This window comes from Notolepis coatsorum (assembly GCF_963971535.1).
Source record: "Notolepis coatsorum genome assembly, chromosome: 7".
In the NCBI taxonomy this organism is placed as follows: Eukaryota; Metazoa; Chordata; class Actinopteri; order Aulopiformes; family Paralepididae; genus Notolepis; species Notolepis coatsorum.
In genome coordinates this window covers 178,140,970-178,168,543 of record NC_140171.1, presented here as the reverse complement: position 1 = coordinate 178,168,543, position 27,574 = coordinate 178,140,970, and the positions used below count along the sequence as shown (strand labels likewise).

At 45.1% G+C, this 27,574-nt stretch overlaps 1 protein-coding gene across 4 annotated transcripts in view; it reads left to right on the top strand.

The window, feature by feature from the left end:
- Window positions 1-247: 247 nt before the first annotated feature.
- The window catches only part of dpp9 (dipeptidyl-peptidase 9), a 90,430-nt gene continuing 63,103 nt past the window's right edge, over window positions 248-27,574 (top strand). For 2 of the 4 annotated variants that reach the window (XM_084317912.1, XM_084317910.1), the window contains exons 1-5: window positions 248-380; window positions 5,450-5,540; window positions 6,183-6,433; window positions 11,205-11,317; window positions 26,732-26,905. In XM_084317912.1, coding sequence (XP_084174038.1) covers window positions 5,485-5,540; window positions 6,183-6,433; window positions 11,205-11,317; window positions 26,732-26,905 — 594 coding nt within the window. In that variant the 5' untranslated portion in view covers window positions 248-380; window positions 5,450-5,484. Of the gene's footprint in view, window positions 381-656; window positions 733-5,449; window positions 5,541-6,182; window positions 6,434-11,204; window positions 11,318-26,731; window positions 26,906-27,574 lie in introns of those variants that run through there. The other 2 variants (XM_084317913.1, XM_084317911.1) reach the window with 1 other exon arrangement.

Genomic DNA, 27,574 nt, shown 5'->3' with positions numbered 1-27,574 from the left:
AGCCGCATTTCTCGGAGACGCTCTCTGATTGGCACTGACTGACGCGTTTGCCCAATCCGTGACGAGCTGTGTACAGGCGTCGGCCAATCAGAGAGCGTCTCCGAGAAATGCGGCTTGGTTTCGTAATCACGCAGATCTGCCATGTCCACTTCCGCATTGTTACTACATCCGGGTGAGATCTGCCATGTCCACTTCCGCATTGTTACTACATCCGGGTGAGATCTGCCATGTCCACTTCCGCATTGTTGCTGGGCGTCGGGCGAGCAGTTCTACTAGTGTTCAGTTAGTTTAGAGGCTATGGCTTTTATTTTGACCAGTTCATGCTGATATTGTTTGGGGGAAATAAAATAGCTTATAGCTAAAGTTCTTCGGCAGAAACTGTAAGTGGTAACTGTTCATGTCGATGTGTATTGCTGGTTAAAAGTGTGACTCAGTTTCAGTTCCTGTGTAGCTTGGCTAACTGCCTATGTTAGCTCGCTGGCTAACAGGCTAACAGCTAGCATGTCGTGTACAGGTTGAACTAACTTAAACACAAGTGGACTGTAGTCCGTGTTCATATGAACATCTCACCAGCCGAACGGTCACCTGTCTGAAGCTGAGTTGTTGGTTATTATAACGCAAGGGAACATTAGCGTACCGTTCTATTTCAACGAGGAAGTGCATTATTATCTGTACTAGTCGAGTCATCAGCTAGGTTTCATATCAACAACAGAGAGGAGCCAGTGGCAGCAGGTTAGCCCTTTCACTGTGACACTACAGAAGGTTAACCCTTTCACTGTGACAATACAGAAGGTTAGCCCTCTCACTGTGACACTACAGAAGGTTAACCCTTTCACTGTGACATTACAGAAGGTTAACCCTTTCACTGTGACACTACAGAAGGTTAGCCCTCTCACTGTGACACTACAGAAGGTTAACCCTTTCACTGTGACACTACAGAAGGTTAGCCCTTTCACTGTGACACTACAGAAGGTTAGCCCTTTCACTGTGACACTACAGAAGGTTAGCCCTTTCACTGTGACACTACAGAAGGTTAGCCCTCTCACTGTGACACTACAGAAGGTTAACCCTTTCACTGTGACACTACAGAAGGTTAGCCCTTTCACTGTGACACTACAGAAGGTTAACCCTGTCACTGTGACAATACAGAAGGTTAGCCCTTTCACTGTGACACTACAGAAGGTTAACCCTCTCACTGTGACACTACAGAAGGTTAACCCTTTCACTGTGACACTACAGAAGGTTAGCCCTTTCACTGTGACACTACAGAAGGTTAGCCCTTTCACTGTGACACTACAGAAGGTTAGCCCTTTCACTGTGACACTACAGAAGGTTAGCCCTTTCACTGTGACACTACAGAAGGTTAGCCCTTTCACTGTGACACTACAGAAGGTTAGCCCTTTCACTGTGACACTACAGAAGGTTAGCCCTTTCACTGTGACACTACAGAAGGTTAGCCCTTTCACTGTGACACTACAGAAGGTTAGCCCTTTCACTGTGACACTACAGAAGGTTAGCCCTTTCACTGTGACACTACAGAAGGTTAGCCCTTTCACTGTGACACTACAGAAGGTTAGCCCTTTCACTGTGACACTACAGAAGGTTAACCCTCTCACTGTGACACTACAGAAGGTTAACCCTCTCACTGTGACACTACAGAAGGTTAACCCTTTCACTGACGATACAGAAGGTTAGCCCTCTCACTGTGACACTACAGAAGGTTAACCCTCTCACTGTGACACTACAGAAGGTTAACCCTTTCACTGTGACAATACAGAAGGTTAGCCCTCTCACTGTGACACTACAGAAGGTTAACCCTTTCACTGTGACAATACAGAAGGTTAGCCCTTTCACTGTGACAATACAGAAGGTTAACCCTTTCACTGTGACAATACAGAAGGTTAGCCCTCTCACTGTGACACTACAGAAGGTTAACCCTTTCACTGTGACACTACAGAAGGTTAACCCTCTCACTGTGACACTACAGAAGGTTAACCCTTTCACTGTGACACTACAGAAGGTTAACCCTTTCACTGTGACACTACAGAAGGTTAGCCCTCTCACTGTGACACTACAGAAGGTTAGCCCTTTCACTGACACTACAGAAGGTTAACCCTTTCACTGTGACACTACAGAAGGTTAACCCTTTCACTGTGACACTACAGAAGGTTAACCCTTTCACTGTGACACTACAGAAGGTTAGCCCTTTCACTGTGACAATACAGAAGGTTAGCCCTTTCACTGTGACACTACAGAAGGTTAGCCCTTTCACTGTGACACTACAGAAGGTTAACCCTTTCACTGACGATACAGAAGGTTAGCCCTTTCACTGTGACACTACAGAAGGTTAGCCCTTTCACTGTGACACTACAGAAGGTTAACCCTTTCACTGACGATACAGAAGGTTAGCCCTTTCACTGTGACACTACAGAAGGTTAGCCCTTTCACTGTGACAATACAGAAGGTTGCACTGTGACAATACAGAAGGTTAACCCTTTCACTGTGACATACAGAAGGTTAACCCTTTCACTGTGACACTACAGAAGGTTAACCCTTTCACTGCGACAATACAGCTAATGATGGAGCATCGCCGTCGGTTGTGTGATAGTAAAGGGTTAACCTGTCGTGTGGCAGTGAAAGGGTTAACGACAGTTTTCAGGTTCCTCTGGAACTAACGTGTTCCGTTTGCTTAAAATATTAACATTAGGGTTTCTAGCTAATAATTATGATTACAGTATATTAGATTAGATTAAAATGTAACGGTAAAGTGCAACCGCAATGTACAGGTGGTTAAACTGGGTACAAAATATACAATTGAGTACTACTACTGAGTGTAGTGCTGATCAGATGTATGTACAGAGTTGTAGTGTAATGAATAAAGACAGTATGACTACTGCTGGCCTGCACTGTCTGAGGGGTATAGTATAGGATCACGTAGCACATCTTTAGTTTGTGTTTCAGTTAAATACAGCAGGTGCTGATGGTTTTCTGGATCTTTATTGCAGGCCAAAATGACTGGCACTTTTCCCACTTTCATTTTAAAACATTTCAAATAATCTGCAAGATTAATGCAGCAAGTCACCCCAGAGTCTTTCAAGCCACATTAAATTAATCACAATGGCATCATCATCTAGTGATGCACCGATGTGAAAATTGTGGCCGATGCCGATAACCGATATTAATATTGCTGTTCTGGCCGATACCGATATTTACCGATGTCGATATCTCTGTATAGAAAACACTTTTTATGATAATCAAATAAAGAGCTATTTTCCAAAACGCATTTTTTAAAAACTTTTGTAACGTATTTACAGAAATGACTGATTTTTATTTATTTTTATAAATATCGGCCCATATCGGCCCTATCTTGATATCGGACCGATACCGATGTGTAAAAAAAACGGCCATATCGGCAGCCGATATATCGTGCAGCACTATCATCATCATCTTCTTCTTCAGAAAAGTGACCATTGTCCAGATAGATTCACGTCATTAGATTAACTTACTGCTTCAGCCATGTGATCCTCAGAAACTGCTTATCTTGGTCACAGCACGAGTATCGGGTGTTTTGTCGGAATCGAAAGGCAAAGCTCTCTTTCGAGTCTTATATAGTGACCAGGGTTAGAAATTAACGGGGGCTTGGGGCATAATGCCCTTGAAAATGGACAAAATGCCTTTAAAATCAGTTAAGGGGGGCACTTAATGCCCCCGACAGTTTACTAATTATATATATATATTTATCCGGTAATGGAGCGTCTGTGTATCGTACGGTTCAGATGACGCGCAAATAAAAAAATTCATTTGGCGGAGCCGGTGTTCTGCACTGGCTGCAGGCAGCAGCAGCCAGCTGCCAGGTGCTAGTCAGTTTGTGTAAAAATGGCACGCACAATATAAATCAATCTTCATTACGACTTTAAAAACATAGCCATTAACATTACATAGGCCTACACACATCTTGCCATAGCGTTAGGAGTTTGTAAACACAACGCACGTTTTAACTATGGTAGCCCGACGCAGCCCGCAAGCTAATACTGTAGTCAATGAAATGTCACCGTAGCTACTAGCTACTGTAGCAGAGGAGGAAATGGGAGTCTGAGAGGCGGGGTGTTTAAAGACAATGATAGGCGTTTATTCAACATCCAAGAAGGCTAACATACAACTGTGTTTTACTAACTCCAACCGGGACTATTGCCGCTTTCCCACTGCATGCCATCACCTCCTAACGTTACCGGAGCTACCGGAGCTGATAATAACATTGCCTGAGCTGAAGGTGCGTGACACTAAAATGTCCGTGGGGACCCGGCGCCAACCCATAGATAGTTCCAACTCACCGAATTACGTAATCCACCACAGTTGCACTCAATATTTAAATAATGTTAGTCTAAATAAATGTAGACAGAAACATAATAATTTCAAGCAGAAAACGAATCTTTCCATTAAGAACTGACAATCAGGGAATTTAAACATGGTTGACATTGTTTTTGTGTTTATATTAAAGAAAGGAAAGTCTAGTGCTGGCTGAGCATATTGTTTGTTTGCACTAAGTTAATACTTTGACAAATGTAGCCTATATTTTTCAGTCAGTTCGGTCTTTGTGTGCCAAACATTATTTAAGGCTGTAAACACTGTAAACCTTTTATTTTATTTTTAATAAATGAGAAGCATGTTTAGATTTGAGTGTTACATTTTTTTTAATAAACATTAACATATATCGAACTGAAAACCGTGACCCCAAAATCGTGATACGAACCAAACCGTCCCATTTTGTGAACCGTCCCACCCCTACCGTTTATCAAAAAAATTCAGTGCCCCTGAAAAAAAAAAAAAAAAACCCGAAAATCAATTAAGGGGGGCAAAAAAAGCCATTGAAAAAAAATGTTAATTTCTAACCCTGATAGTGACATTCACAACTATTCCAGCCCAATCACTTTTAGTCCCAAATAGTTCACATTTTCAGCATTTGGAAGAGTGACCTCATTTAGGCCCCAGCTATGTGTACAACCCCCATCAAACAACTTGTAAAATGTAGAGTAACAGCGTAACATTTATCATACTCGTGACATTGGCGTTGAAACAGGAGCATGTAGGGGTGTGATCCGGAGTCGTGATTTCAGGAGCAAATGATGTGTGGACACTTGGCAGAGTGCAGTGCCTCCGTGAAGCAGCTCAGAGGAGACCGTCCTGAGGATGGATATTTCTACGCTAGCGGTGAAGCAACAGTTTGTCAGGTTTGATCGTAAGGCAGCTTAGAATGATCCTTTTTTAATGGAGCTTTGTTCACTCCCATGTAAGAGAACACTATCCTATTTGTTCAGTCAGGCTGTCAGCCTCGGTATAATTATTTGATTTGTGCTTAATGCGTCTTCTATTTGAAATATCTGGAACTTTTGTTGTGTCACGCCGCCTTGTTTTTCAGTCATTATAACGTCTTCTTTACCTAATTCCACAGTTTGCCAGATCTGGTTGAGGCTTGTTGGGCGGTTGATGCACAGAGTAAAGCGGGTGAAACTTGAAGTCAAACCAGAAGGCAGTTGGAAAAGGTAATGGACCTGACAGACGGGAGAGTGGACACTAGGGCTGTACCCAATGTCATTTATTACATTAGACGTTTTCTAATGAAGCTTCTAATATCTGTCGTCATATTTTTATTTAAAAAAAAAATTAAATAAATATCCTCAAACAAAATCCTCAATTTGAATAAAGTGATTAATCTGATTAAATGACTTACAAAAATATTTTAAATCTATTTTTGCAGAGCGGATGCAGATAGGCTACATCATTTATGATAAATGTTTTTATTATACTAATAGTATATTACTAGTGTAGCCTAATTGTTATCTGCAACTGTGGAAAAAAAACATTGGTTTAAACAATGAATAGACGCATAACATTTTTATTTTTTTTTATATTTTTTTTGAATTCGAATGTCAACGTTATGAATGAAGCTTTGACGTTTCGAACTATTCGGTACGGCCCTACTGGACACACTATACTCATTCTGTCAACTGTCTTTTACTGTCGGCTAATGTTGTCCGGCGGACACTTTTAATAGATGAACGAGCCGCGTCATGCTTCTGGGAGAGGCGTGGAACATTTCTTAAATGACTGAGTCTGCCGTCCCGGGGACTGTCTGGAATATAACACATGAACTCTATGAACCTGTCTGTCTGGGTCGTCTGCAGCTACTCGGCAGCAGCGACGGCAGCCATGACGGCGGTGGACGAGCTCTCGGACAGCACGGAGGTGGTGGAGATGGAGGACGTGAACCCGGCCCAGTTCTTCGTGGAGAAGCACACGTGGGACGGCCTGCGGCAGATCATCCATGGCAGCCGCAAGTACACGGGCATGGTGGTCAACAAGGCCCCGCACGACTTCCAGTTCGTCCAGAAGCGCGATGAGACCAGCCCCCACTCACACCGCCTCTACTACCTCGGTGAGCGAGCTACACCACGCTATCACACACACACACACACACACGCACACGCACACACACACACGCACACATGCGCATAAGGGGGGGGGGGGGGGGGGGGCGGCAGTGGCTCAGGAGGCAGAGCGGTTGTCTGTTGGTCGGAAAGGTTCTCGGTTCGATTCCCGGGCAGCATGTCGAAGTGTCCTTGAGCACCTTGGCACCTTGCATGGTTGCCTCTGCCGGCCGTGTGTGAATGTGTGAGCACCAACAATGTTAGCTTTGGATAAAAGCGCTACATAAATGTACCATTTGATTTACTTAAGGATACGGACCTGCTAGCTAGTGGCCAAGAACACCTGAGAACACCTGAGAACACCTGAGAACACCTGAGAACACCTGAGAACACCTGAGAACACCTGAGAACACCTGAGAACACCTGAGAACACCTGAGAACACCTGAGAACACCTGAGAACACCTGAGAACACCTGAGAACACATGAGAACACATGAGAACACCTGAGAACACCTGAGAACACCTGAGAACACCTGAGAACACCTGAGAACACATGAGAACACCTGAGAACACATGAGAACACATGAGAACACCTGAGAACACCTGAGAACACCCTAACCCTAACCTAAGAACACCTGAGAACACCTGAGAACACCTGAGAACACCTGAGAACACCTGAGAACACATGAGAACACCTGAGAACACCTGAGAACACCTGAGAACACCTGAGAACACATGAGAACACATGAGAACACCTGAGAACACCTGAGAACACCTGAGAACACCTGAGAACACCTGAGAACACATGAGAACACCTGAGAACACCTGAGAACACATGAGAACACCTGAGAACACCTGAGAACACCTGAGAACACCTGAGAACACCCTAACCCTAACCTGAGAACACATGAGAACACCTGAGAACACCCTAACCTGAGAACACCTGAGAACACCTGAGAACACCTGAGAACACCTGAGAACACCTGAGAACACATGAGAACACATGAGAACACCTGAGAACACCTGAGAACACCTGAGAACACCTGAGAACACATGAGAACACATGAGAACACATGAGAACACCTGAGAACACCTGAGAACACCTGAGAACACATGAGAACACATGAGAACACCTGAGAACACCTGAGAACACCTGAGAACACCTGAGAACACCTGAGAACACCTGAGAACACCTGAGAACACCTGAGAACACATGAGAACACCTGAGAACACATGAGAACACCTGAGAACACCTGAGAACACCTGAGAACACCTGAGAACACCCTAACCTGAGAACAACAACAATGCAGCGCCGAGCGCCAAGCGGATGCAGATAGGCTACATCATTTATGATTAATGTTTTATAAAAAAATGTATGGCAAGTCATATACTATAATATTAGTGTAGCCTAATTTTTATCGGCAACTGCGACGAAAAACCCAATTGGTTTAAACAGAATGAATAGACACATAAAACAATTTATTTTTAATAAAAAAATAAAAAATTGAACGTTGATTTAGAATTCGAATGTCAACATTATGAACGAAGCTTCGAAACTATTCGGTACATCCCTAGTTACCAGAACATTTGTTGTTGGATTTTTGTGGGAGCTTGTTACTGTCGGGTCATTGCTTCCATGCATGAATCATTTAAATGTTCCCTGTTCAATTAACATCTGAGTGACAGGGAAACATTGTTTAGGAACTAAGCATCAGTAGGGCTGCCTGGCTCTGTTGGTGAGTCAACTCATGAGTCATGGAGGTATTATGGGACCAATAATTGAACCCTTGCACTGAAGAACCATATAGGTCTATTTTGAAAGCTTGAGTATTTGCAGTTGTTGAGGGGGATGTTGAGAGGGGTGGAGGTAGTGATGCACGATATATCGGCCACCGATATAATATCGGTACAGTTTTTTTTACACATCGGTATCAATCCAATATCAAGATGGGGCCGATATTTAAAAAAAGAAAAAAATCTTTTTACATGTTTTGGCCTTAAATTGTTTCAAAATCTTTGAATCTGAAAATAAGTTACAAAAGTAAAAAAAAAAAAGCGTTTTGGAAAATAGCTCTTTATTTGATTATCATATAAAAGTGTTTTCTATACTGAGGTATCGACATCGGTAAATATCTGTATCGGCCAGAACAGCAATATTAATATCGGTTATCGGTATCGGCCACAAATTACACTTTTCACATCGGTGCATCACTAGGTGGAGGAGATGATTGTGGATGGGTGGAGGCCGAGAGGGAGACCGAAGCAGACGCGGAGGCGATGTGTGGAGAATGATATGAGGGATCTGGAGATACATGAAGACATGGCACAAAACCATGCCCAGTGGCACGGAGTCATCGCACTGTAGTGGGAAAAAAGGGACGTAAAGCGAAGATGATGATGATGATAAATCCAAATCAACTATGAAGGAACAAGATACTCTAACTCAACATCTTTAGATAATAAAGTACTCAAGCCTCTACTGTCTTGAACTATGAAGGATGTAGCGGTGGTCAGCCCAATATAATCAAAGTGTAAATGTGACCGTGGTACATTGGGTGCCAGACAGGCTGAAACCTGTCAATAAATTAAATAAGCTAAATGAAAGCTTACTGTTGTTACCGGCTAGCTCCAGGTAACCTCTGCTACAAAAAACAGCATGGAGAACAGGGACAATGGAGGCCTTGAGTGTCAAAGTGCAACGTGGTCAAGTCCGGGTTATTTGGGGTTTTGAAGACGGGTGACCGTTCAGTAGTAGTGAAATGAAAAGGACTGTGTGATAACTTATCAGTCTGTTTCACTGGTGCCTTCTCTCCACTGGTGTCTTGGAACCTCTGATCGGCCATATCCTGGCCCACTGGATCCTTGAGAACTCCATTTTGTAATTCCTCCAAATTGACTTATTTATGTTGCTTTCTTTGTTTTCTTCATCAAGCTTGGTCTCTGTCTTTGCTTGTTCTCACTCCACTCTGGTTTCTTGCTCTGCTGGGTGGATGTTAGCAGTAGGAAGGAGACGGACCAGCAGCTAAAGACTTCCAGAATAGAGATGGAGCATGTGGGTGAATAACTGGTCCTATAGGTGACATTTATCACAATTTGGATCAGTGCCCAGGAAGATGTGGGCTAGTTTGCTTTTAGACCAGTGGACTCTGTGAACTACTTTGCATCGTAAGACCTTGTGACGGGTGCCCTAGATCTAGAAGAGGTGTTTCTGCATCACAGTGTTTGTTTGCAAAAGGACAATTTTGTGGGGCATGTAATTATACAGATTTGTGTATGAAATCATTCAATGTAGCAATTAGGTGACTAAAGTTGTATGACAAAGAGTCTACTGTTCTGGGTGGAGGACTGCCTCAATTGAGTGAGGTGCAGTCGTTCTAACAGCTGTCTCACTCCCCTGCAGAGTGAGGTGCAGTCGTTCTAACAGCTGTCTCACTCCCCTGCAGAGTGAGGTGCAGTCGTTCTAACAGCTGTCTCACTCCCCTGCAGAGTGAGGTGCAGTCGTTCTAACAGCTGTCTCACTCCCCTGCAGAGTGAGGTGCAGTCGTTCTAACAGCTGTCTCACTCCCCTGCAGAGTGAGGTGCAGTCGTTCTAACAGCTGTCTCTGCTGCCTGTAGTCGTTCTAACAGCTGTCTCTGCTGCCTGCAGTCGTTCTAACAGCTGTCTCTGCTGCCTGCAGTCGTTCTAACAGCTGTCTCTGCTGCCTGCAGTCGTTCTAACAGCTGTCTCTGCTGCCTGCAGTCGTTCTAACAGCTGTCTCTGCTGCCTGCAGTCGTTCTAACAGCTGTCTCTGCTGCCTGTAGTCGTTCTAACAGCTGTCTCTGCTGCCTGCAGTCGTTCTAACAGCTGTCTCTGCTGCCTGCAGTCGTTCTAACAGCTGTCTCTGCTGCCTGCAGTCGTTCTAACAGCTGTCTCTGCAGGTGCAGTCGTTCTAACAGCTGTCTCTGCAGGTGCAGTCGTTCTAACAGCTGTCTCTGCAGGTGCAGTCGTTCTAACAGCTGTCTGCTGCCTGCAGTCGTTCTAACAGCTGTCTCTGCTGCCTGCAGTCGTTCTAACAGCTGTCTCTGCAGGTGCAGTCGTTCTAACAGCTGTCTCTGCTGCCTGCAGTCGTTCTAACAGCTGTCTCTGCAGGTGCAGTCGTTCTAACAGCTGTCTCTGCTGCCTGCAGTCGTTCTAACAGCTGTCTCTGCTGCCTGCAGTCGTTCTAACAGCTGTCTCTGCAGGTGCAGTCGTTCTAACAGCTGTCTCTGCAGGTGCAGTCGTTCTAACAGCTGTCTCTGCAGGTGCAGTCGTTCTAACAGCTGTCTCTGCAGGTGCAGTCGTTCTAACAGCTGTCTCTGCTGCCTGTAGTCGTTCTAACAGCTGTCTCTGCTGCCTGCAGTCGTTCTAACAGCTGTCTCTGCTGCCTGCAGTCGTTCTAACAGCTGTCTCTGCTGCCTGCAGTCGTTCTAACAGCTGTCTCTGCAGGTGCAGTCGTTCTAACAGCTGTCTCTGCTGCCTGCAGTCGTTCTAACAGCTGTCTCTGCAGGTGCAGTCGTTCTAACAGCTGTCTCTGCTGCCTGCAGTCGTTCTAACAGCTGTCTCTGCAGGTGCAGTCGTTCTAACAGCTGTCTCTGCTGCCTGCAGGTGCAGTCGTTCTAACAGAAATACACGATACTTTTGTATGAAATGCTTCTTTCTGTTTTGCTCCTGAGTGCTAGGTAATAAAAAGATAGTATGAAATAAGTATAATATAAGTAAGTAATATAAGTCGTTCTAACAGCTGTCTCTGCTCCCTGCAGGAATGCCGTACGCCAGCAGGGAAAACTCACTACTCTACTCTGAGATCCCCAAGAAGGTCCGCAAAGAAGGCCTGCTCGTGTTGTCGTGGAAACCAATGCTGGATCACTTCCAGGTGAGAATGCTCCTCTCTTCTCCTCCTCTCTTCTTCTCCTCTCTTCTCCTCCTCTCTTCTCCTCCTCTCTTCTCCTCCTCTCTTCTCCTCCTCTCTTCTTCTCCTCCTCTCTCTTGAAATCCAAACGTCAACATCTTCTCTCATGAATCAAGTATGTGAGGTATTACTTCAGCACCACTCCTCAGGGCCATGCACAGGACTTTAGGGGGCCAGTGCTCAAAGGCTGAAAAGGGCACTATACCTGTGTGTTTTAACCGAGCGCGCAAGCCTAATTTTTGGGGGCCCTTCTCGGGGGGGGCTTTTATGCTTTTTGGGGGGTTTTGGTGATCAAATATTGAATATTGAACTATAATAATCAGTGCAGGAGCTCACTTATCCTTGAAAGACACTTTTATCACTGACTTAAAAGGCCCATACATCTCCATAAATGTTCAGGGGGGGAGGGAATAAGTGCTTACCCTACAGACCCCAAGAAGTGCTGTATATTCTGTATTGTTTAATATAAATGCATAAATGAGATTCCCAAATCCCATCGGACTTGCCTTCTTCGTGTCCCTCAATGAGTGTAATACCAGCATTCAACTGTATGCGCCACAGCGGTTTCTTTTTTGTTTTGATCCACTTTTTCTCCCATTTTCTATATTTTTCTCCCATCCCAATTTCGTATCATCCAATTCAACCCTCCCCTGTCACGAACGCTGTTTCTTGCCTCTCACAAGCCGGCTGCAATGTGGACTAAGTCATACATAGCACAAGTCCCCTCCGGTACTTGAGGTAACAGCAGTCGCATCTTTTCACCTGCGCAGCTCGATCTCTCAGTGGCGAGGAGTAACGCGTGGGAGGCTCACGCTGCCCCCGACACTTCCTGATTCTACTGCGCAGGCGCACCAACCGACCTGTGGGAGTCGCTGTCCACAACGCCCGATCCCCACCCATCAGTTTCCCACCCCCTAATACGGCCAATTGTATTAGTATGAACGACCAGCTAAACTGAAAGCAATGTGGAGCGCTGGGCTCGAACAGGCGAACCCAGCGTCTCCAGATTTTGTGGCGAGCGCCTTGCCCACTACGCCACGTAGCCGCCCCTCGCCACAGCGGTTTCTATCTATCATCATCATCATCATCACCACCCACGCTATGAATAAAATATAGGTCGCGGAGAGGAGGCCGTGCAAACTGCAATGGAATATGGGGCATCTCTCTCTCTTTACCTAATATTTTGATTCTATCCTGAAATTTTTCAGTTGGAAGGGCAGTCTATATGCGCAACGGTAAATTATTATAATTTTTTTTAAAGCACTTTTTTATGAGGCTCAAAAGGGCAGGGCAGGGCACCCCTTGGGCGCTATGTGTGCACGTGCCTGAAGGGCAGGGCAGGGCACCCCTTGGGCGCTATGTGTGCACGTGCCTGCCACTCCTGTGGTTACAGAGCATGTTGTCACAATACCAGGATCTGGATCACGATACCGGTTCTAAAACAATACCATGGCAAAAACATAAAACAACACAAACTGAATATTAGCTATATAGCTCAGCACCTGTAACAAAATATTTTTTACAGTGTAAATCTTTTTATTAATAAAATACTTTTCTAATATTATATTCCATTACGTCCTATTAGAAAAGTCTTGTATTAATAAAATATTTTTACACTGTAAACTTAAATAATCAACATTATTACATGGCGTTTTAACATTCGCCGAAATGCTTGATTGTGATTGGTCAATAACGCTCGTCAGAGGTCCGTTATTACTCGATAACGGACCTCTGCCAAGCAATAATGACCGCTCTGCGCAGCTGGACCAATCAAGCCCACTGACACACAGATCGCAGTCATGAAAGCTGCTCAGCACAGCTGCACTCAGTCATCAGTGCAATCAGACCACAGACCTGCCGGCGATGACAGCGCAGAGCGACAGAACAGAACTGCGTCTGCATTTGATCTCGTCTTGTCGATGGTGTAAAATTGGTATATTGTTAGTACCGTAATTCCTCTAATAGTAACCCTGGCTTGTATTTGTTTTAACTGTAGCGGGTACCAGGCTTGTATTAGGAGGAGGCCTGTATAAGAGGGAGGCCTATATTTCAAATTTTCAAACTGATCATAATGAATAAATCAACATTTTGTGTCAGTTTGAACCCAGTAAAATGTACTGGGTTCATTTATTGAAACCAAGTACTGTATGAAATAGTAAACAGTGCAATTACAGGTGGTCACTGGTCATTTCAACGTTTTCAAAGTGAAATCAAGTAACTAGCTCAGTATGCAGCTCAGTATATTAGTAACCCGGCTTGTATTAGGAGGCCGGCTTATAATTGCTTAGCTCAAGAGCGCACCCGGCCATTAATAGAGACCCGGCTTGTATTTGAGACCCGGTTACTATTAGAGGAATTACGGTAAGTTAGCCATGTAATAAGTGGGATAATGTATAGCCTATACTCGGTCATTGTCGCAAAATAATTGACCTTCACTACGTTTAAAACACCTCGGCGAGGCGCCTCGGTGTTCTAAACTCTGTCGGTCAATTATTTTGCAACAATGACCTCGTAGCTATACATTATCCCTTGCATAATAAAAAAGATTTTGTTACAGCTGCTGAGCTATATAGCTAATATTCAGTTTGACTACTTTAGCTGACACTGTTGACACGCCCACTAAGTAAAGCTTACACACACACACACACACACACACACACACACACACACGCAACACACAACACACAACACACAACACACAACACACAGCGAACACACACACACACACTGCTCCAGTCATTCAACTCATAGACAATTCTAGTATTGGTGTATCATGCAACCAGGGGAGGAAACTAACTTTGTGGCTTACCAGCCAACTGGCGAGTATATGATTTTTTTTACCATCCAAACAGATTTTTTACCAGCCATAAATAAATCGTTAATTGTGATAATTACTTCTTTGTATGTCTTCGTCTAAATTGATTTTCAATCATAGTAATAATCACACCGCGTCTCTACTCTTTATAATATTTATTACCATAAAACATTGTGTCTCTACTCTTCACAATATTAGCATAAAACATATATTAATCATATTAGGATATCACATATTAACATGAAAGAGGGAACTATTCTGGACTGGGATGGGCTGAACTGGTCAGTGAAAGATGCTGGGCTGGACTGGGCTGGACAGTGAAAGAACCAAGCATTTCACTGTAATGTAATAGCTAAATAAAACAACTTGAACTTGACTTGTTACATTTGCACTCTGGTTGGATGCCAAAACGTATTCTGGTTGTACTGTACTTGTGCTGTATGATGACAATACATTGGAATCGAATCTCATGTCAACGCTAGGGGTTCAGCAGGTGTATTCTGAATGACAAGTATGACAACATAACAGTACTGTAACAGTACTATATACCTGTATGTCATGTATGTCCCTATGCCATAAATGTCATGATGTCATGTATGTTGTGTATGTCATAAATGTCACTATGAATTGAAAATGGGGGACCCTGATGTAAACAAGACTAAAGTATTTCTCTGGTCTGCCTCCCCTTAACAATTGTGTGTATTGAGCCGTACTGTATTGTACCCATTCTGCAATCTGTTAAATAAAGTTTTCATTCATTCATTCATTCATTCATTCATTCATTCATTCATTCATTCATTCAACATCACCGATGTGAAGGGCATATGGGCGAGTGGTGATATGGGGGGAAACCCGGTAATAATTCGGTAATAATAAAATGTCACTCGGCTGCATTGAAAGCTTGGCGTTGCTAATAAACATTTAAAATAATTTTTATAAACTAGTAAAGAAATCACTGAGCTAGCCTTGGCTAAAATGGCTGCTTCCGCATTTTCACGCAGGAGCGCTGTGATTGCTGGGCGCACCAGGCATGTGACAAAGCAGCCAGCAATCACAGCGCTCCTGCGTGAACATGCGGAAGCAGGCATTTTAGCCAAGGCTAGCTCAGTGATTTTTTTTACTCATTTATAAAAATGATTTTAAATGTTTATTAGCAACGCCGAGCTTTCAAACCCCGCCGCGTGTGTGTGTGAAACCCTAATGCAACGGTGAGTACCTTTGAAATTTATATCTGATATATTTTGGACCCACTGCTTATCTTTAACCAGTGCTTGATGTGCACATTAACATGGCTAGTAACGGGCGGCTAGGTGGTGCAGTGGGCAATGCACTCACCACCAATGCTGGAGACGCTGGGTTCGCGTGTTCGAATCCAGCTCTCCACATTGTTTTCAGTTTGGCTGGTCGTCCATACTAATACAATTGGCAGTATTAGAGGGTGGGAAAGCTGATGGGTGGGTCCGGGGCGTTGTAAACAGAAAAATACCCCTACAGTTTGGTCGGGGCGCCTGCTCAGCGAAGGAAGGATCTGGAGAGAGGTAGTGTGACCTTCCACACGTTACACTTTCCCGGTGAGAATCTGCGCTGGCAGGCTGCGTGAATATTAAAGGCAACCAACTTGTGTTCAGCTTTTCGTTCAGCGTTTCTCTGATTGGCCACACGGCCAATCAATCAATCCACTAGCACACGCCCTCGCGCAAAGAGAGACGCGGCAAAAGCGCTGGTCGAACCAGCGGTGTTCTGTTGTGTGACTGTACTCTACAGCGGTGTTCTGTTGTGTGACTGTACTAAACACTTCCACCACATGACCGACATTTGACATACAGTACACCTCCTATCTATGTTGGGATTATGTTTGGTCATGACAAAACAATAAAAATCGCTACTGTTAGTAATGCTGCCACCACCCACTTCAATTACAGAGCTCTCATATTTGCGAATGCATAAACTATATCTTAAATTATGGCGATGTGTCTAATATGGCTGTCGCGAAGTCATTGATAAGCGACAGCCATATTAGACACATAGCCATAATTTAAGATATAGTTTATGCATTCGCAAAATATGAGAGCGCGCCGCTGTCATTGAAGGGCTTCCTACAACAGAGCACCGCCGCTGCTGCTGCTGAAGCTGTATCAAGCCGGCGGCGGTGCACGGACGCCGGGGAAAAACCACCGCGTCGCCCCGCTGGCGCTTCAGGCTCAGCAGCCTCCACGGGCGAAATAACATATAACGTTACAGTTCCACACTGATGTACAGTGAGTGTCTAATATGGCTGTCGCGAAGTCATGCCTCTCCCTCTGACAATATCATAATGATGTGTTTTCTATATTATATCCACAATCATTCATCTAAAAAATTGTATGGGCTTTGATTAAACATGTAACCTACACCTACTGTAACTTACTGTACCTCTGCTTCCTACAGCACAGCAGGTAATGGCGTTAATCAATGGAACGCGAAACATAATAACGTTACGCTTTCTAGTTCAGCGCATTTCATAACTGTGTGGGCTTTTATACACGAGTGAATCTGGTAGTCTATGATACACAGCGTGGATCGGCTTTCAGAGGGAGAGGCATGACTTCGCGACAGCCATATTAGACACTCACTGTACATCAGTGTGGAACTGTAACGTTATATGTTATTTCGCCCGTGGAGGCTGCTGAGCCTGAAGCGCCAGCGGGGCGACGCAGTGGTTTTTCCCCGGCGTCCGTGCACCGCCGCCGGCTTGATACAGCTTCAGCAGCAGCAGCGGCGGTGCTCTGTTGTAGGAAGCCCTTCAATGACAGCGGCGCGCTCTCATATTTTGCGAATGCATAAACTATATCTTAAATTATGGCTATGTGTCTAATATGGCTGTCACTTATCAATGACTTCGCGACAGCCATATTATTAGACACATCGCCATAATTTAAGATATAGTTTATGCATTCGCAAATATGAGAGCTCTGTAATTGAAGTGGGTGGTGGCAGCATTACTAACAGTAGCGATTTTTATTGTTTTGTCATGACCAAACATAATCCCAACATAGATAGGAGGTGTACTGTATGTCCACTGCTACCGCAGCTGAACACAAGTTGGTTGGACTTGGAACAGCAGCCCAACGAGTACACAAGTTGGTTGCCGCGCTGCCGCTCGCTTGCTCCTTGGATTTCATTTGGGACGTGCGCTTGCCTGCGCGTGGGGGCGGGGGGCGCGGCCAATCAGAGAAAAGCCGAACACAAGTTGGTTGCCTTTAATATTCACGCTGCCAGGCTGGCTGCCGGCTGGCTGCACATGTGTCGGAGGAAAGCATGTGATAGTCTAGAAAAATCTGAAAAAGAGGAGGGGGAAAAAGATAATAAAAAAAATAAAATATAATAATAATAATAAAACATGGCTAGTAACGTGGGAATAAGTGACTGCGTATCGCAGTCACGAAAGGGGCTATGGAATCGTTAGCCTCATGCCCACTTGTCATTCTCATCCGACTCGAAGGAGACGCGTCGCGTGCTGTTGTTCGCCCCCATGTCAGACCGCACTGATATCCGAAAGCGACGACTCTACATGCAATTATTTTCATCCACTGATGTGTTTTTGTCTAAGTTTGTCTACATTGTCAAGCCGGTGACAGGAGTCTGTCCACTTCCCCTAGATGGGCGGCATCTTCTAGAAAACGAGTGTTCATTGGAGGAGCTTAGAGCGCAACGATGATGTTCATTGGTTATGGATTATTATGAGGCGCAAATGGGAGGAATCATAAGGGGGGAGTCAGAGTTCGGCTTGTGCCAGTGAGCGAATCAGCAGATTGCAGAATGATTTTTTTTAGTTTTGTTTTGTTTACTACTTGCCAGTGTGGCGAGTGCTCTTCATGAATCACTCGCCAAACATAAATAATACTCGCATTTGGCGAGAAAAAGGGCCTAATTTCCTCCCCTGCATGCAACCCTATAATATGAAAAATACAGAGAAGTGAGCGAATGGTTGATTGTGGGCGGTGGCTACGACCACAGAGGGAGCTGAGATCAGCAGATCAGCAGAACCTACTGACGTCAGTGAGCGAGTCAATTCTGAACGGCTTGGTTCAGTGGGGGAGGTTCTTGTCTGAGCTGAACTGAAGAAACGGGAGGAGCTAGAGATTTCACATCTAGTCAGTGTTGGTACAACCCCACATTGCTAGGAAACAATGCAAACCACAGGAAAAGGCCATTTATAAGATAGTTCCCCTGTGTACACTAGTGGTCTGCAAGGGCCTTGAAATAAAGCCCGAGCCCTGCCCGAGCCCGTGAACTTCAGGCCCTGCCCGAAAATAAGCCCGACTGTAAATAATATTTTAAGCCCTAGCCCGCGTGAAAACCAGAAAAAAATTATTATTATTAAAATATAAAAAAAAATTGTATTTGTTTTAAATATTCTAAACACTTTATATATTAACTTAATAAATAAACAAAAACGAAAATGTCCAATAGGTCTGCCTAAATAACGCATATCACGCTGAAAACTAAGAAGCATTTACATAGCCTGTTTCGCTCTTATTAGAATGCCGTCTCTCCCAGTGCTCTCTTATAGACTGACTCACACATCAGCCTCGTAAAACGTATTGAAGGCTATAGAATCTTCTTTGACACACACACACACACACGACACACAATAGCCTACTCAGTCACTATACAAACGCACAACAAAACAGGTAGCGACCCAGCAAATAATAAACATCACTCACCACGACGTCAGCAACGCGGACATACATCCCAAGAACAAATTAAAACGTTCGCCAACTGGCTATATTCCAACACAACCAATCGAGTTGAACTTGTCCCCTGAGTTCTCCCTGCGCGCTGCGGTAATTACATCCAAATGTTTCTCTGGCGCAAAAGAGAAAACAAATCTTAACACTTTGGCTGCCATGGGTTAAATTCATTATCAACCGTAGGTTGCCGGCTCTATTTGTCTATAGAGAAAGTCCCCTTCTTTGCAGGGCTATAACTTTTTAAATTCTATTGCTACATTGCCATTATTAGGGCCCATTCAAAGTCCTATATGTATTGTTCATTGTGTAGCAACGTTAAACTTTTTCATTCACATATTCATAGTAAAGTATGGTCTAATGTATAAGTATGTTTTCATCTCTTTCTGCAGCTTTCTCCAGAACGTGATCTATAGCCCCAAATACATTATATTGATGATGCAATACAGTTGTATGGCAATCAGCGCGATATAAAAAATTCCAACTAGACGTACTTCTAGAAGTTACTACACGTCATCTGATGTTGACCGGATGGGCTAGGGGGCGTTTATAATTCCGTGGGCAGCGTTATACCAATCATCTAATGTGGGTCAAATGTTGATAATAGCAGTTAGTATCGAAGACGGTAACTTTACACGCTAAAACTCACCCCAGTCTCCGCGCGCCGTTGGGCGATCATCGTAGAGTAGACATTTTATCATTATGGGATGTAGATTTACCCGGTCCATCTCCAGCTTGTATAATGGTATATACGTCCAAATCATGTTGTTTATCGAGTTATTGGCAATCGATCGCTATGTAGTGTGTCGAGATCGAGTCCCGGGACCTATTAGCGAGTGCCCGGAAGTAATACGGCCGTCCAGCACAACCTCTACGGCACTTCCTGTTAAGCGATTGCGCCGATCGGCCACCAGATGGCGCTCCTGAACCGCCAGAGAGCTCAGTGGGTCCTCCTGGTGGATCTCAGGCCAGCGGAGGGGACATATGAATCCGATCCCAGATTTTTGAAATATTGATATTAAAGACGCTGTAAGGCGTCTTCGGCAACTTGAGCATGGCCGGGAATGACGTGTTTAGGCATTTCCCGGCACCCAAAGTGTTAAGGAAAACGAAGGTTATCCTATAACCCTAGTTATATAAAAAAAGAAGAAAAAAAAAAGGGCTGTGCCCGGGCCCGGCCGAGCCCGAATTATTTATTAAAAAAAAAGCCCTACCCAGCCCCAACCCGTTGGGCCTGGGCAAGGTTGCAGTGCACTAGTGTACACACTGTTCTCTGTGACGTCCTCCTCATCAGTGGCTCGGGCGGTAGAGCAGTCGTCTGGTAATCCGGAGGTTCCCGGTTCGACTCCCGCTCCTCCCGGGCTGCGTGTCGAAGTGTCCTTGAGCAAGACACTTAATCCCTAACTGCTCCCGATGAGCAGGTTGGCACCTTGCGTCGTCGCCTCTGCCGTCTGTGTGTGAACGTGTGAGTGAACGGGTACAAATGTGAGGAACAAATTCTAAAGCGCTTTGGATAAAAGCTGTTCTATAAATGCAGCTCTACCCCCCTCTCCCCCCCCCAGGCCACGCCACACCACGGGGCCTACTCCCTAACCCTAACCCTACCCCCCTCTCCCCCCCCCCCCAGGCCACGCCGCACCACGGGGCCTACTCCCTAACCCTAACCCTACCCCCCTCTCCCCCCCCCCCCAGGCCACGCCGCACCACGGGGCCTACTCCCTAACCCTAACCCTACCCCCCTCTCCCCCCCCCAGGCCACGCCGCACCACGGGGCCTACTCCCTAAAGGCCTCTACATGCTACAGCAACTGCAACACAACATCAGCGCGATTTCAACGCGGTTGTTGCAGAGGGTCTTGTAGACTGTGTTGCGAGGATGTTGCGTAAATCTCCCCACAATCTAATCTAAACAACCGTTGCGTTGATATTGCGTAGCAGTGATTGGTTGGTAGTGAATGGGGGCGGGGCTGTCATAGAATAATATTGGTCCCGCAGCGAGGAATACCTTCCTCCATTGTTGTAGCCAGCCAGCTAGCGTTGATGATGCTATTCAATGCTCTATCATACCCAACTAACGTCAATGCCATTCAGAATTTATTAACATAGCTACAACAACACACAGTAACGTTAATATAATTACATGCATCATTGTTTACAATGAAAGGTGGGGCAGTTCGAAAGGACTGGACACGGACAAGTTGTTAAACAGCAATCAATTAATTTAATATAACAGGTAGTTCGAGCTGCATTTTCGTGCCTACAACCACAGCCACAGGGATATATCCAGCTTTGACAAGCTCTCTCTCCTCCTGCCGATTAAATTCAGCAGCTCTTCCTCGACCTCGAGTGCCTGTAGCTGCCTGCATTTGCACAAAGGCAACAAGGCGTCCATCCCTGCTGCTAGCTAACGTTAAAACTAACCTAAAGTTACACAAGCACAAAGACCCCAACGAGTGCGGTAGTTATAGACCTTTAAGCCTCCTCGGAACCGATATCAAACTGTACTCTAAGGTATTAGCCATCAGATTACAAAAGCATATGACGTCTTTAGTTCACCCGGACCAAACTGGCTTCATAAGAGGCCGCCTGATCACTGATAACATAAGACGAATACTGCACGTACTAGATGCCGACAAGGATGACACCATACCTAAGGCGATGCTGTCCCTGGATGCTATGAAAGCCTTTGACAGGCTGGAATGGTCGTATCTATGGGCAGTACTAGAAAGGATGGGGTTAGGAAAAGGATTCATTGATATGATTAAAGTATTATACAAAGACCCATCGGCCATGATTATAACAGGCACAATCATCTCCAAAATCTTTCCGGTATCACGCTCTGCCAGACAGGGTTGTCCTCTTAGTCCCGGACTATTCAATCTATCATTAGAGCCTTTAGCACAATATATAAGACGATCCCAATCCATAGAACCAATCGTAATCAAGGGCACACAACAAAAAATTAGTTTATATGCGGACGACGTAATATTGTTCATGCAAAACCCCAACACCACATTGCCTCATCTGCTCAAGTTGATTGAGGACTTTGGTGATTTATCGGGATTTAAGATAAATTGGCCGAAGTCGGCTTTCCTTCCACTTAACACCCCTGCAAAAAAAGATATAACCCTCCCAGGAGAGATACCGATGGTAAAACATTTCAGATGCTTGGGAGTGGAAATATTCCCCACCATAAGACAAACGGTGAAGCACAATTACACAAAAATCCAAAACAAAATCAAAGACGACCTTGATAGATGGGCAAAACTTAAAAACACAGTACAAGCACGGATATCAATAGTTAAGATGGATGTACTTAGAGCCATATGAAATCCGCGATCACGGAATCGCGGACGGAATCGCGGAATTGAGCAATAAAAATGGAATTACCTGTTAAACGTGGAATATTGCAGAATTTGCCATAATTTGGACTGTAATTCCGTTTTCGGGATAACGGTGGAACGTTTGGTGCAAAGCAAACATGACCGGGATGCTAAAGCGTGTTACACCGCCCGCGTCACTTCCACACTGCTTCACAACAACACAGCAATGTCCAAGCGTGTAGCTGCTCCGGTATTAACAGCATCCAAAAAGCTTCGAAATACCACACTAAACCCTAAATTCAGAGCAGAGCAGTATCCGAATGATTTTTATGCCTCCGGCGATAAGTTGTTTTGTAAATATTGTCAACATACTGTGATTGGACCCGCAAAAATACGTGCGATGATCATTTGGTCTCGAAAGGGCATGTCAAAAACAAGGGGAAACACCGTGCTTCCCAAAACACTATAGATGGAAATGATAGCTTCTAGAAGTTCTAGCTAAATCTGGTGCACCCATCCATTTGTTTAATGCAAACGATTGTCATTATACACTGCCCTTTATAATCTAAATAAACTTAAATAGCTATGAAACGTTACAGTACATAGGACTATAGATGGAAATGATAGCTTCTTGCTAAATCTGGTGCACTCATCCATTTGTTTAATGCAAACGATTGTCATTATACACTGCCCTTTATAATCTAAATAAACTTAAATAGCTATGAAACGTTACAGTACATAGGACTATAGATGGAAATTATAGCTTCTTGCTAAATCTGGTGCACTCATCCATTTGTTTAATGCAAACGATTGTCATTATACACTGCCCTTTACAATCTAAATAAACTTAAATAGCTATGAAACGTTACAGTACATAGGACTATAGATGGAAATGATAGCTTCTTGCTAAATCTAGTGCACCCATCCATTTGTTTAATGCAAACGATTGTCATTATACACCGTCCTTTATAATCGAAATAAACTAAACTAAAGGTGCCTAAATTATGCATTACTATATTTCATCACAATATAATAGATATAGCTAGGTTACTGACGTTGTCATTGTGATAATGTCAGTAGTAGCTAGCTGTATCTATTGTTTACACTTGAAATATGTATTTTTATTTTGTCACAATATTAATTGAAAAATATTGTGTAAAATTGAACTGTGTTTCTGAGTTGCAGCACTTAAAAACATTAAAAAAGACTGTTATATCTTATTGAATTGTGGACATTTATTCATTCCCACTTATTAGACACAATTTCTGATGGTAAAATGAGCGTAAAAAGCAAAATACAGAATTCTGCAATATTAAAACGGAAAAAACGGAATTTGGGAAAAAATAAAATGGAATTTGGAAAATAATAAAACGGATTTCATATGGCTCTAGATGTACTACCTAGAATCAACTTCTTCAGTTCAATGCTACCGTTACCCCCTCCAGAGGGTTACTGGAAAAGATTACACTCCTCCACATACAAATTTATTTGGAATAACAAACCACCACGTATAAAAAGATCCACCGCACAGAGAAATAAAGCAGACGGTGGCATGGCATTTCCAGATTTTTTCCAATATTTTAAGGCGTACACATTAAGACCATTGACAACATGGTTTGACCCCCAAGCATTAGTATCCTGGAGAAAATTAGAAGAAAACATAGTAGCCCCACATAGACTGAAGGACATAGCATACACTGAACTACCAATCAAGCACTGTGAACGAAAATTTGGCCCCATAATTACTCATGCGATCCGGATATGGCGTGAATCACAAAAAAAAACATAAATGGCACAATCATACTCCCTTATTCAATAACAATGCACTCTTAATTGAAAAACGACCTATAAGATTCCCTATATGGGAAGAGCAAGGCATACACTCATTAGGGGATGTTTTTAACAAACAGGGTTTTTGTAGTGATAAAGAAATACGCAAAAAATTGAATCTCACCAAGTCCACATGGCTTTTTTACAAACAGTTACAGCTATGTTTGAAGTCTCACGGTGTTCCATTAGACAGACCAATTGAACACCACAGATACCACAAATTCTTCTACGAAAGAGAGACATCGAAAGGTTTTGTATCAGGTTTTTATTATCAATTACTAACGTCCTCGTATGAAACCCTCCAACTTGACTCTGTCTGGAGGAGGGATATACCAGACCTGGAAAATGACTTTGATTGGCAAGGAGCCTGGGCAAATGTCCGACTTACATCAAGGAACCCGGATCATCAACAAATCAATCTTAACTATATCCACAGGACATACTTGACTCCTATAAGACTGTGCCGAATGGGGCTTAAACAAGACTCCAAATGCACCCAATGTACAAATGGGGACGAAGGGACATTTATGCACATGTATTGGGACTGCCCACCAGTCAAGGCATTCTGGAAAGATGTGACCCAACAATTATCAAAACTCGTATCTTGGAATATACCTGTACACCCCTCGGTATTACTATTGAATGATGTTTTTGAGTTTGCAGTGAATCCACAGCTAAAGAGATTGGTTTTATCGGGTATCACAGTAGCTAAAAAGCTGATTGCATCACGCTGGTTTCAACCGGAAAAAATTTGCCGTAAAGTTTGGTTTCTTACATATCTCGATGTGATTTATCAAGAAATATCTACAGCAAGAATTCTGGGTCTCAATGAATCCAAAATGTCAATGTGGTTAGAAGTGGTGGAGAGGGGTGCTCCAGTAGCACACCATGTTACCGCGCTCGCGCGGGACTCCGTGCTGCGTCACGGATCTGGTTGACTCCGAGTTCGATTCCCGGACTCGCCGTCATTTGCCGAATGTCTCCCCCTGCTCTCTCTCCCGTTTCACCCTACAACTGTCGGTCATGCTTGACCAGAAAAGCGATAAACGCTAAAAAAAGTAAAGTTTAAAAAAAAAAATAAGTGGTGGAGAGAATAAAAGCTAGCTTATAATGGTAGTGTCTGGTTAGGTGCGAGGGATAGTGGAGGTACTTCTCAAGGTGGGGTCCGGGAGGGGGGGGTTCGAGCTGGAGCATATGTGTGTAGGTTTTTAGATAACAGGTATTAGGGGTATATCTTATATAAGACAATTAACTAAAATGTGATCTCATTGGATGTGCTCTGACAATTAATGCTTGTATATCTTATCGTGTGTTGTCATGTTTGTTTATGTGTTTGTTTAAAAAATAATAAAAAAATAAAATACAAAAAAAAAAGTTACACAAGCAGAATACATCACAAATACTTCCGGTCGGGGGATTTCAAAATAAAAGAGCGACGTCTAAAAGCACAGTAAATACGTTTATTTTGTACATTATCTAACGTTAACACGAACCTAAACTAATCTAATCTTTTAGACGTCGCTCTTTTATTTTGAATCCCCCGACCGGAAGTAAAAATAATGCTTCTTTTTCTGCTTGTTATCAATGGGTTGGTTTTTTTTTTCTTCTTCTTTTTACTATCTTTCTTCCCCTCCTTTTTCCCGATTTTTCTCCCATCCCACCCTTCCTGGTTGTTGCGTACTTTCCCCTACTGTTGGTCCGGGAGACCGGAGACTGTCACATGCTTTCCTCCGACGCACCGGGGAGAGTGTAGCGTGTGGGAGGCCACACTATCTCTCCTCAGATCCAACCCTCGCTGAGCAGGCGCCCCGACCGAACTGTAGGGGTCGCTGTCCACAACGCCCAGGACCCACCCTTCAGCTTCCCACCCCCTGATACAGCCAATTGTATCAGCGTGAGAGGACAGCCAAGCTGATAGCAACGCCGGGAGCTGGATTCGAACAGGCGAATCCTAGTGTCTCCCGGTGTTGGTGACGAACGTAATCTCCGTGCGCCACCTGCCCCCCCATCAATGGGTTGGTTGAGAAGGGAAATTTCATCTATCTAGGGAACCTAGCTACATCCGGGTACAATGTTGCATAGGCTGCTCGTCGATGTTGCAGAAGCATAAAGGCAGAGTGTCTGCAACACCTTTGCTTTGTCGATGTTGTGTTGCAGTTGCTTTGAAGTTGCTGTAGCATGTAGAGGCCTTAACCCTAACCCTACCCCCCTCTACCCCCCAGGCCACGCCGCACCACGGGGCCTACTCCCTAACCCTAACCCTACCCCCCTCTACCCCCAGGCCACGCCGCACCACGGGGCCTACTCCCTAACCCTAACCCTACCCCCCTCTACCCCCCAGGCCACGCCGCACCACGGGGCCTACTCCCTAACCCTAACCCTACCCCCCTCTACCCCCCAGGCCACGCCGCACCACGGGGCCTACTCCCTAACCCTAACCCTACCCCCCAGGCCACGCCGCACCACGGGGCCTACTCCCTAACCCTAACCCTACCCCCCTCTACCCCCCAGGCCACGCCGCACCACGGGGCCTACTCCCTAACCCTAACCCTACCCCCCAGGCCACGCCGCACCACGGGGCCTACTCCCTAACCCTAACCCTACCCCCCTCTACCCCCCAGGCCACGCCGCACCACGGGGCCTACTCCATAACCCTAACCCTACCCCCCTCTACCCCCCAGGCCACGCCGCACCACGGGGCCTACTCCCGGGAGGAGGAGCTGCTGCGGGAGAGGAAGCGTCTGGGCGTGTTCGGCATCACCTCCTACGACCACCACGGCCCCAGCGGCCTCTTCCTCTTCCAGGCCAACAACAGTCTGTTCTACTGCCGCGACGGAGGAGCCGGCGGCTTCAACGTGAGTCTGACACTCAGGCCCTGTCCACACCGACACTCAGGCCCTGTCCACACTGACACTCAGGCCCGGTCCACACTGACACTCAGGCCCTGTCCACACTGACACTCAGGCCCTGTCCACACGACACTCAGGCCCTGTCCACACCGACACTCAGGCCCTGTCCACACCGACACTCAGGCCCGGTCCACACTGACACTCAGGCCCGGTCCACACCGACACTCAGGCCCTGTCCACACTGACACTCAGGCCCTGTCCACACCGACACTCAGGCCCTGTCCACACCGACACTCAGGCCCTGTCCACACCGACACTCAGGCCCTGTCCACACCGACACTCAGGCCCTGTCCACACTGACACTCAGGCCCTGTCCACACTGACACTCAGGCCCTGTCCACACCGACACTCAGGCCCTGTCCACACCGACACTCAGGCCCTGTCCACACCGACACTCAGGCCCTGTCCACACTGACACTCAGGCCCGGTCCACACCGACACTCAGGCCCTGTCCACACCGACACTCAGGCCCTGTCCACACCGACACTCAGGCCCTGTCCACACTGACACTCAGGCCCTGTCCACACTGACACTCAGGCCCTGTCCACACTGACACTCAGGCCCGGTCCACACCGACACTCAGGCCCTGTCCACACTGACACTCAGGCCCTGTCC